The 12,290-nt window shown below is 56.2% G+C and overlaps 2 protein-coding genes across 7 annotated transcripts in view; both read right to left on the bottom strand.

Annotated features, from left to right (window-relative positions):
• LOC121081835 (cyclic AMP-dependent transcription factor ATF-7) overlaps nucleotides 1-7,113 on the bottom strand; it is a 69,854-nt gene extending 62,741 nt beyond the window's left edge. For 2 of the 5 annotated variants that reach the window (XM_040581112.1, XM_040581106.1), the window contains exon 1: nucleotides 7,016-7,053. The gene's annotated coding sequence lies outside the window, so the exon portion shown is untranslated. Of the gene's footprint in view, nucleotides 1-7,015 lie in introns of all 5 variants that reach the window. The other 3 variants (XM_040581110.1, XM_040581107.1, XM_040581111.1) reach the window with 3 other exon arrangements.
• Nucleotides 7,114-7,704: 591 nt separating this feature from the next.
• ATP5MC2 (ATP synthase membrane subunit c locus 2) lies at nucleotides 7,705-9,829 on the bottom strand. Of its 2 annotated transcripts, none has more exons than XM_040581179.1 (5): nucleotides 9,748-9,829; nucleotides 8,956-9,029; nucleotides 8,395-8,469; nucleotides 8,054-8,214; nucleotides 7,705-7,970 (listed from the first exon to the last, which is right to left on the bottom strand). In XM_040581179.1, exons 2-5 carry the CDS (start codon nucleotides 8,992-8,994, stop codon nucleotides 7,856-7,858), a joined length of 390 nt encoding a protein of 129 aa, XP_040437113.1. In that variant the 5' UTR covers nucleotides 8,995-9,029; nucleotides 9,748-9,829; the 3' UTR covers nucleotides 7,705-7,855. The 2 variants fall into 2 exon arrangements, with proteins under 2 accessions (XP_040437113.1, XP_040437114.1); XM_040581180.1 differs by having other exon boundaries at nucleotides 9,757-9,814.
• Between the last annotated feature and the right edge of the window lie 2,461 nt (nucleotides 9,830-12,290).

Below are 12,290 nucleotides of genomic sequence, written 5' to 3' on the forward strand. Positions count from 1 at the left end.
TGGTACTTTATTGTGAGTTGTTTAACTAGAACTCCATTCTGCCTTCAGAATGATTGTCTTTTAGCGGTGAACAAAGCAGTGATTTCCTATATATAGTTTACATAATTCAAAACATGAAATCTTACATCAGTGAAGGATACAGTATCCTAAACGTGGATCATACAAACGGGCACTCTATATGCATTAAAAACAGACAGGTTTCAAAAAAAAAAAAAAACAAAGGAAAAGAAAGCAATGTAAGGCAGAAGGATGAAAAACATCCACACAAAGAAAAGCGAGCATCCCTTAGGAACTTTCTTACCACCTGCACCAGAAAACATACTTGCTCATTAAAACACCGCCAGCACATTCAGGATTATGTTTAAAAAAAAAAAAAAAAAAATCACATTTCATCACATTTGCTTTGCCCACAGCTCAGTCAGACTGAAGATCTGGACGATGAGCAATTGCTCTTGTATAAACTCTCCAGGTTTGTAACAGTGCACTCTTCCATATAAAGCCTTCTGATCCGATTAACGTTGTAGACAAACTTCCTCAGCCCTGTTTCCACACAGTACATCTACCCTGCACTGTGGGATGCTCAGCTAAGTCTCTGCTTTCACATTTTTGAGACCCAACGGTTGATTCCAGGAGACCTGGCACCCGGCTGCCGTCACCCCTGGTGACAATCTGCCTTTGGATCTCACCTCCCTCCGCTCACCCTCCAGCTCTATTTTACTAACACTCAAAAAAACATAAGGGATTATTCCTAGTGCTGGAACAGCAGAAGAATGGCCCATGAATGGCTGCCAAGCCTACCTTCAGACCCTGCTGCAACAAGAACAGCACAAGATTGAAGAAAACTTCACATTTTGCAAATTTGCACATTCTGGCAAAGCTTTCTCTCCCCACACGCAACCTACTTCCAACTTCACCCGTTCAATCTCACTTCCAAAACTTCTTCAGACTTCCAGCATCTTCAGCTGTGGACACGACCAGCTGTACCTCTAGAAACAAGTCTATTTTAGATGCCAGCTATTTTAAATAATTGCAAGCATTAACTACTTAGCAATTTGAAGATTTGTTTCCTTCGTCTCAGCAGACTCAGCACCAGCAAGAGCTTTTTGGCAGAAAACCCAGAAAGCCGTGTTCTGCTCCAAGTCTGGTTTACTCACTTTGGAAACAGTTAAAGGGCATAAGACAGCTCGGTACGGTTACACAGGTATAAATACACTCATTTGGGCATTGCTTATTCCCTAGCACTGCCAAGTCCACGTCTAGCCAAGTCCTTAATACACTGAAGCCTGTGAAAGACTGCTTTTTTTATTATTATTATTTTAAATAGTAACAATGGTATTCAGAACGAGGTCTCTGCCAACCAGGGCTGAAAACATTCTCCATAAGCACAAAAAAATGAAAGCTGTGCAAGAGCTCTGCTAATAGCAACACTACAAGTGTGGCAGCGCATCCCCAAAAGGCAGGGAAGTGGTGAACTTCACAGCTTTACTGTCTTTTCAACTCCAGGCACAACTTGCATTTCATACTAAAGGAGTTCAAACATCTGTTTTTCAGGAGAAGGGGAGGAAAATGTCTTCGCACAGCTTCCCTTGTCGGGTTTTTCAGTAGCCGTGCCTGACAAAGAGAGCTCAGAGCTCTGCCGAGCGCGCAGAGGAACACCCGCAGTGGGTAGCACGGCCCGTAGCTGGCAGAGGAGCTTTGTTTATTCATGAACCAGCTTGCAATGGCTGGCACCACGTCTCCACTCTGCTTCATTCTCTCGCACAAGGGTGGGACAGCAGAGTGGCATTCCAGACCTCTGCAGGCTCTCCGCAGGCTGGCTCGCTCCTGCAACCAGAGCGGCAGAGCCATCTGTGATCCCCGCGAGCTAAAAACACGTTGTTTTCCTTGGGAAACTTCAATAAATGGTTGCTGTCGCCCGGGAGCTCAGCTCCGTGCTTGTCCTGCTGCGGGACTGCAGCCCCTGCTCGTGCACAACAGCAAAACAGTGACATGGAGGCAGAAAAACTCACCCCGGCCAGCTTGGCCTCTCACTGCCACCCCAGCAAAGCATGCCAAGAGCTTAGACGAAAGAGGTGCAAGCCAAAAATCCCTTTCCACTAAATAATTAGCCTACATCAAAGTTAGGTTTAGCCTCAGTGAAACCACACCGTGTTGGGGCTGGTTAAGGCGCTGAATTTATCATGTTTCAAAAACAAATGTCAAACTTGGGCACGTATTAAAATACAGCATGTGCTGTACAAAGGGTACTGTATGGCTGACTTCTGCATCAGCACGTGCCCCAGCAGGTGTGTCGGGGAGGTGGAAAAAAGCAAGAAGCATCTTGGAAGATTATGAAATCGAACTTCAGAGAAGCAATTAAGCCAAATTCCCACGAGCCAAGACTAATTGCAGCAAAACACACTGTGTTAATATCAGCTCTAAAGAGGGAGAACAAACCCGATCACACCAACATCAACCAGCGGCTTGGAGAGGAACCTCTGTGGATACTGGCACCTCCATGGGCTGTAAATTAGGAAATGCTGGTGTCCTCCAACACGTGAGCTCGCCGTGGCCCTTGCAGCTTCCCTGCCCCCGTGTGCATCGCTTGGTGGAGGGCTGAGGCCACGGACGCAGGACAGCGGGCCTCAAACACCTGCTCCAGCCACCACCAGAACAAGGCTGTGCACAGGTCGAGCCTTAACTCCTCAGAGCTGAGCAAAGCAATTTGAAGAAGTGAAGGAGCAGCAGAATTACGGGATTCGCTGAGGACTTGAAGCGACATGATGGAGAAATTCATCAGCCAGACAAAAAGATGTGACAAATATTATGATGTGAAGGCTGATTAAAACCTCAGTTTTATATTCAAAAGGAAGCAAGGCTATAAATGTACTTTTATTTTAGTCTCTATAGACAGCTTCCTACACACTTCTACACCAAACAGAAACCATTTCTAGCTCCCCAGGGAAACCCAGCCCCCTGGCTTGTTTCTCTGCTCAGCCTACACCACTCAGCATTCACCTGCTGTATTACAAGTTCCTTGAAACCAGAATGGAGAAACTATATTACTTCAAAAGGGTAGAGAAAAAATTAATAAAGTTACAGGAAGCAACAGGTCCCCAGTCCTGAAGGTGTGTTACAATGCATTTTGGCAGGAAATATTTTATTGTAGCTGGGTGCTAAATGACTGAGGAAAGAGCAGTTTTGGAAGTCTGGCCTCAATTCTCAGTGCTAGGAATGTAAAAAGGCAAAAAAAAGAAAGGCACCAAGAAATTCAGAAGGGTAAATAAAACCAAGCAGAATGCAAAAAAGCATCACATGTGATGCAGCAAAAAATTAGTCCAAAACAAAATCCAATCCAGAGATCCTCTGCTAACACATGCTGCGAAAAACAACACATGCACCACAAGGCCTGCCAGAAGCTGAGTGTATTTTACTTAGCCATTTTTAAAAAGTTTCCACCACAAAGAGGCGGTGACTGGCTCTGGGTGAGGACATGTCCTAGTCACCCTGATCCCCGCTGCACACCCTCAGAAGAGCTCCAGTTCCTCCTGGCTGCTTCATCATGTGAGACCGGTGGACCCTACAAGCAGGCTCCTGCGTGCTCAAGGAGGATGGAAGGAGGATTTGGTTTCTTCCCCCCAGCCATCCTCTCACATCCATCCACTCACTCATGCTTCCTCTCTCAGACTTCCCCATCTTTCAAAACAGGTAAGGGAAATTTCCTGCCTGTCCCACACCACGTACACAAACCCCCTTTTAGCCATCCTGAGAATGTCCTCTGCAGTCAGTGTCTCTTCCAGTCAGGCTCCGAGGGGTTTCAGACGAGATGGAAATAAAGACATTAATGAGAAGTTTGATTTTTCTTTAAGCCACATCCTTTTATTTTTGTCACCTTCCTACATGGCATATCTACACAATCACCACCAGATCACAGTCGTGCCACACAGATTGTACAGCATTTCCAAGTTAACTCAGACTAGCAACTGTCCCGTCAACCAGCTTAAAAAAAGTAGTGACACTTGCAACGTACCCAGGTGGGCTGAGTGTCTAACAGTGGGACTCAGCAAGTCTCAACAGCAAGTTCATTTTCGCCTGACACCTTCGTAAATCACACAGAGGGAAAACATAAAAATAAAAATCAAGAGTACTAGAAACATACAGTAGGAAATGCTGGAGAAGACCAGAAAATAAGAAACCTTGAGAAAAAAAAAAATAGGAGCAAGAGTAAGTAGAAATTAACGTTAGAAATATCTCTCAACATGGAAAAAGTTAAGGTACTTAACTTACTGAAAGTTAAGAGAAAGACAAATTGCAAGTGGGCGCTTTAACATACTCAAAGTTTGTGTAAAGCTTTTCCTTCTTTAAATCAGAGCAGGGAGCAAGGAGGGAAAGTCCCCATCTCCAACACTCTGATGCAAAATACGTTCAACTCCAAGCTATTCTGTATCAGAAAGATATTGACAAATTGGAAGGCATTCAGGAAAATATAGTTAAGCAGCTGAAGGGATTGATTTACAAGGAAAGATTAAAATAACTAGACGCCTAGTTTGGCTAAGCAGTAAGTTGGACATGGTATGTTTGGGTTTTTACCATTAGTTGACAGGCAGGTGTCAAAAAGGAGAGGAACTGTTTAACATACTACAGTTAGGTATAACCAAAAGATTGGCATGCAATTAAGGAAGTTCGTGGCTGTATTAAAGTTCTCAAAGCAGTGAGGTCTATCGAATACTAAAATAGTCTTCCACTTCTCAATTCCCAACCAACTTCTAGGATCAGAAACACTCTTCTGAGAAAAGACCATCCCAGCTGCAGGTAATCATTACAAACCTCGCAGGTCGATGGCTGACTAGCTGCTTCCACCAGCGGAACCCACACCTTTTTTGTTTGTTTGTTTTTAACACTAAGAGCAAACAAGCACTCCAGCACCCTCCAGCCTGAAAAGTGATTACAGCTGGCAACAGTAATTACCCCACTCAAGTCACAGAAGGTGAATATGATCTCTCAATTTAAGGAAACAAGGAGCAAGAATGTTAACCCTATTCATTTTCCAAATGGGATTCTGGCTGTTCAATTCACCTCCCACAAACTTCTCCACATTCAAACACTGAAGTTATTCTTAGACTCTGCTGAGAAAACCCCAATCCAAAAAAACTGTCCAACAAAGCTCATGGTTGAGAACTGCTGCTGAATTCCTCTCCAGAAATGACTGCATTTCAGTCACAACTATTTTTAAAGCCGTTTGCAAAGAACTAGACAACCCCTTCAGACCATGCCTGGTGGAAGAAAGCCCAACGAGCACTGCAGTGAAGCAAAATAAATTGTAAAGTCCACTGAAGCGTTAGCAACACTTTTATGTTGTACTCCTGGGTGTTAAGTGGAAATGTTGTCTTTAGAGGGACCTGAGCAGGGAAAGAAGGGATAACTTCATGAAGAAACAACATAATGATGGGACCTGGCAAAGAAGAGGCAAAGAGGGCAAAATAGGGAAAGCTGAGCAGAACAAGGAGGTTTTGTTGTCACACACATTTCGTCTCACACCTGAACCCGCCGATCTCTTTTCCTTAGTAAGGCTGAGGGACTCCATACCAGCACTCCTGGCAGTAGGAACAAAACAACTTTGAGACGTGACCCAGGCTGTGCTCACAAAGTTGGAGCTACTGAAAGGCAACGGATTTCACAGCGCCAGCAGGGCAGATGAGCAAGTGCACAGTGAAACCTCACCACTTTGACACACTCTCAGAAGTTTGAGCTCTCAAAGTGCCCCAGTGAAAATTAACCACTGTTTCAGACTTCAGAAGAAACTACTTCATTCTCTAGCCCCTGCTGTTCGCAGGTCCTCCTTCACGCAGTGCTGTGGGAGTCACTGATGCCCCAGCGACTGCATGGGGCTGACAGTCCCCCACCTCCCAACACTCTGCAGACCCAAGTCCGTACCCCAGCCCACACCCTGCTCCCCACCACACCCCCACAGGCACCTACAACCTCTCCACACCCTTTCTACATCAGTTTGCCCCTGGGACCCCACACACACGTAGGCCTGCGTCCTCCCCAGTTGCCCCAGAAGAGCCACAAGCCACCACACTGAGCCCAAACCCCGCTTCGCCCAGGAGGGCTGAATCCCAGTCAGAGGGGCTCCCCCAGCACCTGCACCTCAGGGGGTCCCCGCAGGGTCCCCTCCAGGCCCCTCTAATACTCGAGATTCCCCCAGGACACCTCGTATCCCTCCAGGGTCCCCCAGGACCTGCACACCAAAGGGCCTCCCATACCTACAACCTCCACAGACATCTCCCCCCTCCAATTCACTCCCTCACCTTCCAAAGCTCCCCCACTCCCCGGGCCCCCGCGCCCACAGTGCCTCAAGACTCCCCAGCACCTCTCCAGGGTCCACTGTCCCCCCCAAATCCCACCGCCAGACCACTGTCCCTTTAAAGCCCCCCATAACCACAACCCCCTCAAGCCCCCCCAGCCATCAGCACCCCCCTGTGTGCAGTCCCTGAAGCCCCCTCACCCTCCCCAGGATCTCCCGAAAGCCCCCGCCCCAGAGGCCCCCTCCAGCCCCCCAGCCCCGTGGGCCCCCCGTACTCCTGATGCCCCGCATCGCGCAGACCTCCCCACACCTCCGCCCCCAGCCCCCCAAGCCCCTCAATTTCCCCGGGATTCCCCCCGCCCCGGGGCCCCCCTGGCCTCTGGGCTCCCCCCCTCAGGCACCGCCCGGGCCCCTCGCTGCCTCCAGCAGCCCCGCCCACCTAGGGAGGGGCTTGCGCCATCGCGGCGCCCCCTAAGCCACCATTGGCCACGGCTCCCGCCACTCCGGACTTGGCAGCGCGCCGATTGGCCGGAGGACGCTATCAATCAGCGATGAGGCGGCGCAGGGGAGAGCGGCTGCTTCACGAAAACTCGGGGAGAGTTGTGGGGGCAGGGGCCGGCCAGGGCCCCCCGCAGACCCCCCGGACGCCGCCCCGCCACCTCCCTCGCCGCCGCCGCCGCCGCCCCAGGGCCGCCCCGCGCCCCGCCGCGCCCGAGAGCCGCCGGTTACCTGAGGGAGGGCCGGGCCGCGCCGCTCCGCGCCGCCGCCGGGGCCTCGCGCTGGCTGCCTCTCGCGCTGGGGCTCCCGCCTCCCCTCCACGAGCCCCCCCCTCGCGCCCCATGCGCGAGGCTCTCGCGAGACCCGAGGGAGGGTATAACGGCGCCGGGGCCAATGGGGGGGCTCCGGGGGCGGGGCCTCGCCTCGGAGGGGCGTGGTTAATCACGCCTCCTCGGGTGGGGTCAGCGAGAGAGAGGCCTCCGGCGGGCCAGAGGGACCGCCCACGGGGCCCTCCATCCTGCGGGGACAGCGAGGCGGGTACACCTCGATACCGGGACAGCAGCAGCCAGGCACACCCCGGCCCCGGGGCTGCCAGGCGGCCGGTCCCCGCTAAGGTGTCCCCAGGTGGGGAGACATCCTTAGGCAAGGGATGGATGGAGGTGACAGCCCAGGCTGCGGCCCCGAGGGCTCCCAGCTGCCCCCAGGGACCGACGATGTGCACGGGTGGCTGAGGGCTCAGGGTGGCAAAGGGGCTCAGCCCCTGCCACCTGGTGTCCCCTCCTGGGACACTGCCACCTCCCCAGAGTAACCCCAGCAGGGAGAAAAGTGAGCCCAGGGCAGCATTGTCCCCTGCTCCACAGTGCCAGCCACAGGCAAGTGACACAGGACAGGGCCACCAAGGAGACACAAGGAGCCAAGACCCCGATATCAAACCGTCTTTATTCCCTGCCCGCCCATGGCGGGGGCCGGGGCTCTCTCCTGCCCCCCTGCTGGCATTCATGGCTTGGGGGGGGGAGGGGGGACGGGCACAGTGGGGTGCTGGCTCCATCACCATCACTGTCAGTGGCTCCATCACATGGCAAAGAGGATGAGGAAGGCCACCATGAGGCAGAAGAGCCCCATGGCCTCAGACAGGGCAAAGCCCAAGATGGCGTAGGAGAAAAGCTGCTGTTTAAGTGAGGGGTTCCTGCGAGGAGAGGACAGGCCTGTCAGCAGGGGCTCAGCTGGCACCCAACACCCCATTCCAACCCCTCCGGTGCCCCTGCTGACCTGGCATAGCCGATGATGAGGCTGCCGAAGACGGTACCGATGCCAGCGCCGGAGCCGGCTACCCCCACAGTGGCAGCACCGGCGCCGATGAACTTGGCAGCGGTGTCAATGTCTCGGTGGGCTGTACTCGTCTGGATGGCTCGGTGGGCGCCCAGATGCGCCTGGGTGACGGGAGGGTGGGCAAGGGCTAGGGAGGGATTAAGCCTACCCCAGCCCTGCCTAGAGCCTGTCTCCCCCCATCAAGCCCCCTACATCCTCTCAGGGCATCGCTTCCCCACACCCCTCCCACGGCCAGTGCTCAGCACCCCCCAGCATCCCCCAATCCAAGCTGGGCGCATTACCTGCTCTGTCCGGGCCTCAGGGCTGCTCAGCATGGAGGCAGAGAGGGGCTGGGACAGCACCCGTGAGCTCCTCACCTGGAAGGCACAGCCACACTCAGATTTGGGTGGGATACCCCACCCCCCGTGATCACCCAGGGCAGTGAAATTCCATCCAGGGGCTCCCTGAGGCCACCTCCAGTACCTCCCAAACATGCCCAGCTGCCTGGGGTGCCCCGTGAATTGGCAGCACCCAGAGGGAAAAGCCTGTCCTGGCACCCCATGGCCACAGGCATCAGTGTACGGCTCCAGCGTGCCACCAGGGCCAGCACCCAGCCAAAGGCACTTTACTCCCAGCACGTGGGTAATTAGTAACCATTAAGGGATGGCAAATGATCATTAACCAGAGCGGCTCATCGCTCCAGGCTTTGCTCACCTTCGTTGTGGCCCAGGATGGCTCTAAACCTGCAAAAAGTGTCCCCAAACCTCTCCCCCAGTCTCTGAGGGGGTCACATGCTTTCCCTCCGCGCCCCATGTCCCACAGAAGGGATGTTGAGGTTGAAGGAGGGGTCTGTCACTACTCACTAGTGCAGGAGTGGAGACGAACTTTGCACAGGCGTACATGGCGAGGGACAGAGGGGCACACACACAGGACTCAGCTGGAAGAGACACACAGACACGAGGGTGTAAGGAGCCACAGCCTGTGCGATCCGGCCTCACGGATAGGGGATGGATCCCAGGACAAGCAGGAGACTTGGGGATACACAGGAGGTCTGAGCCATGCAGGAATGGTGGGGCAGGACATGTTTCAGCTCCTGGCTGAGTGTCACCATGGGACTCAGGAATTTGAGGTCCTAGGGTTGCGCCACTGCAATTCCCGGGGGGTGTCACCCACCCGGGAGGCGATAGGAGCTCAGGAGGCCCCTGGTCCCCACCAGGCAGGGCAGGCCCTGGGGATGCCGCCTCGGCCCTGCAGACAGAGAATGGCGCAGCTGGAGGCGGCTGCTGGAGGACCATGGGGGGGTCACGGCCTGGGGACCCCCAGCCCTGGCAGGGGACGTAGGAGCTGCAGAGGACGGAGCATGGCGGGGGGGCAACCCAGTGTGGAGGGAGATCACCTCAAAGGCAGCGGGAGGGAACGTCCCCCCCGAACAACGGCGGGTCACCCGCAAAACACACTGAGGGGCTGCCCCAGCGCCAACCGGCTCCGGGGGGCGGGGAGGGCGCCCGTCCCTGCCCCACCCGAGTGAGGGGTCTCTACTCGCCCTCCCCCACCCCAAGATCTCCCTCGCCCTCCCCCGCCCTGAGGGGGTGTCGCACCCCCTCCCCTTGCCCCCCGCCAGGGGCTGCCCCCCCGCCGCGGCCCGCCGCCCTCACCTGCCGTACCGGCGGCGGGCAGGTCGCGGAGGTAGCGAGTGCGCAGGCGCGCCCGGAAGTGCGGCCCGGAAGCACCACCGAGAGGCAACGGGGCCGCCGCCCAGAGCGCCCCATGCCCCGCGGCGCCGCCTGCGGGCCGGGAGGTGGCGGGGCCGGGGGCTGCGCGCCCCCTGCGGGCGGCGGGGCTCAGCGCCGCGGGGCGGGGCCGGGCGGGGAGGGCGGGGCCAGGCGGGGGCGGGGTCCGCGCCCCACGCCCCCTGGCGGCCAAGCGGAGCGCTGCGGGCGCAGTTGGGGGGGCACACGCAGACGTGGGGGGTGCATATGTGTGTGCACGTGTGTGTGCGCGTGTCTGCACCTGTGTGCGCATGTCTATGGTGCATGCACACGTGTACGTGTGTGTACACATCTACATGCGTGACACGTGTGCGCTCCCAGGTCTGTGTACATGTGTGTGTGCAGGAGCATGTGCATCACCAGGGTCCATGTGCTTACACATGCATGTTTGCACATGCGTGTGCAAGGAGCATGCATGTGTGTGAGGCTGGGGGGCACCATGTCAACCCTGCATGCAGGGGGGCAGGGACACCCCAGGGTGCTGGGGAACACTCAGGCTGCGGGGGGACAGCATCACCCCAGGGCACAGTGAGACTCTGTGCCACCCCAGGGTGTTGGGGGGTCCCCAGTGTGCAGGGGGACAGCATCACCCCAGGGTGCTGGGGACCCCCCAGAGTGCATGGGGATATTGTGCCACCTCAGGGTGCAGGGCCCCCCAGGGTGCTGGGGACCTCCCAAGGTGCAGGGGGACAGTGTCACCCTAGGGTGTTGGGGGACAGTGCCACCCCAGGGTGCTGGAGGGTCCCCAGGGTGCAGGGGGACACTGTGCCACCCCAGGGTGCAGGGACACAGCGTCACCCCAGGGTGCAGGGCCACCCCAGGGGGGCTGCGGGGCCGCACGGGCTGTCAGGCTGCCATATTTATAGGCAGCCCTAATGCGGGAAGCCATAAAGGCAGAGAGAGCCGCTATTAATTAAATCATTGTTATAATTAACTTTCATTAAAGGAAAATCAATAACAAGGAGCCAGGATTGAAAGGAGGCCATCCATCACCCTGCCCCGCCGCGTGGGGGGAGCAAGGGGGGCTGCACGTGTGGGAGGGGTCCATGTGCATGGGGCTGTGCATGCACAGGTGTGTGAGTGCGTGTGTGTGCACGTGTGCGTGCACAGGGGTGTGAGGCGTGTGTGTGCATGGGGGTGTGCACAGGGGGTTTGCAGAGCGATACATATGTGTGCACAAGGGTGTGAGTGTGTGCACAGGGGTGTGCACGGGCGTGTGAGTGCATGTGTGTGCACAGGGGGTGCGCACAAGGGTGCTGCACAGGGCTACATGTGTGTGCACATGGGTGGGGGGAGTGCACATGCTGTGTGTGCGCACAGGAGTGTGCATGTGTGTGTGCACATGGGGAGGTGCGTGTGTGTGTGAATGGCGAGGTGCACATGGCGGGTTGCATGTGTGTGCACGAGTGTGTGCGTGCGTGCCCAGCGCACAGGTGTCTGCACATGGATGTGAGTGGTGTGTGCACATGGATGCGTGTGCACATGGCAGGGGTGCATGTGCATGCACGTGCGTGTGTGTGCGCGCCAGGGGTGTGTGTGCGTGTGGCTGCACACCAGGGTTGCGCGCGTGTCTGTGCACGCGTGTGTGTGCGCGTGCACGGAGGGCGATTGCACAGGGACACATGTGCGCGTGCAAGACGCGTGCCCCCAGCCGCCCCCACCGAAAGTCCGGGCCTCCTGCGCCCCAAGGCGGGGGTGGGCTCCGCGCATCCCCCCCACCCCCGCCCCCACCTCCCTTGCACCCCCACCCCCGCGGGGAGCCCCCTGCCCCCTCCTCCGCCCGTCTTTGCCCGCCTTTCCTCCCCCCTCTGTTTTTTTTTTTTTTTCCTCCTTTTCCCTTTTTTTTTTTTTTTTTTTTTTTTATTCCCTGATTTAAACCACGGCTCCATTTGCTGCCACTGACCTTAACGGCTTAAATTAAAAAGCAATGTTCTGTGCGCGCCTCCAAAGCCGCCGAGCCGGGAGGGTGGGCCCCCCAACCCCCCCCTCCCCTCCCCCCGCCTTTCCACCCTCCCGCCCCCCCCGCGGGCTCTGATGGGTTTAATATCCCCGTAATGGCTTTGACCTTGCGATTAATAGCGGGATTTGCGAAGCCGCCGCGGCGTGACGGCGGCCGCCCTGCGGGGTGGGGGTCCCAATTTTTTTTGGGGGGGGGATGGGGTGGTTCTGGGTGGGGAAACTGAGGCACAAGCCGTGGTGGGGAATTCCCCACGGAATGGTGGGAACTGAGGGGGTGCTGTAAATTGGGGGGTGGGGGCGATGGGGGGCTGGAGGGGTATTGGGGTGCGGGGGGGTGTTGGGGTGTTGCAAAGCGGGGGGAGGCGGGACACGCGTGTGGCTGGACATGCGTGTGCTTCTACGCGCGTGGGGGGGTGTGCATGGCTGTGGGGGGTCTCTGCGGTGCGGGTGGTTGCCGTGGCGTGCCCTCT

Source organism: Falco naumanni (genome assembly GCF_017639655.2).
Source record: "Falco naumanni isolate bFalNau1 chromosome 20 unlocalized genomic scaffold, bFalNau1.pat SUPER_20_unloc_1, whole genome shotgun sequence".
NCBI classification, from domain to species: domain Eukaryota; kingdom Metazoa; phylum Chordata; class Aves; order Falconiformes; family Falconidae; genus Falco; species Falco naumanni.

Coding starts and splice junctions, on each gene's coding strand:
- ATP5MC2 (XM_040581179.1), bottom strand. CDS start 8,994: ATGTACGCCTGTGCAAAGTTCGTCTCCACTCCTGCACTA. Junction 8,470..8,955: donor TCGTCTCCACTCCTGCACTA/GTGAGTAGTGAC, acceptor TGTGCCTTCCAG/GTGAGGAGCTCACGGGTGCT. Junction 8,215..8,394: donor CTGAGGCCCGGACAGAGCAG/GTAATGCGCCCA, acceptor CCCGTCACCCAG/GCGCATCTGGGCGCCCACCG.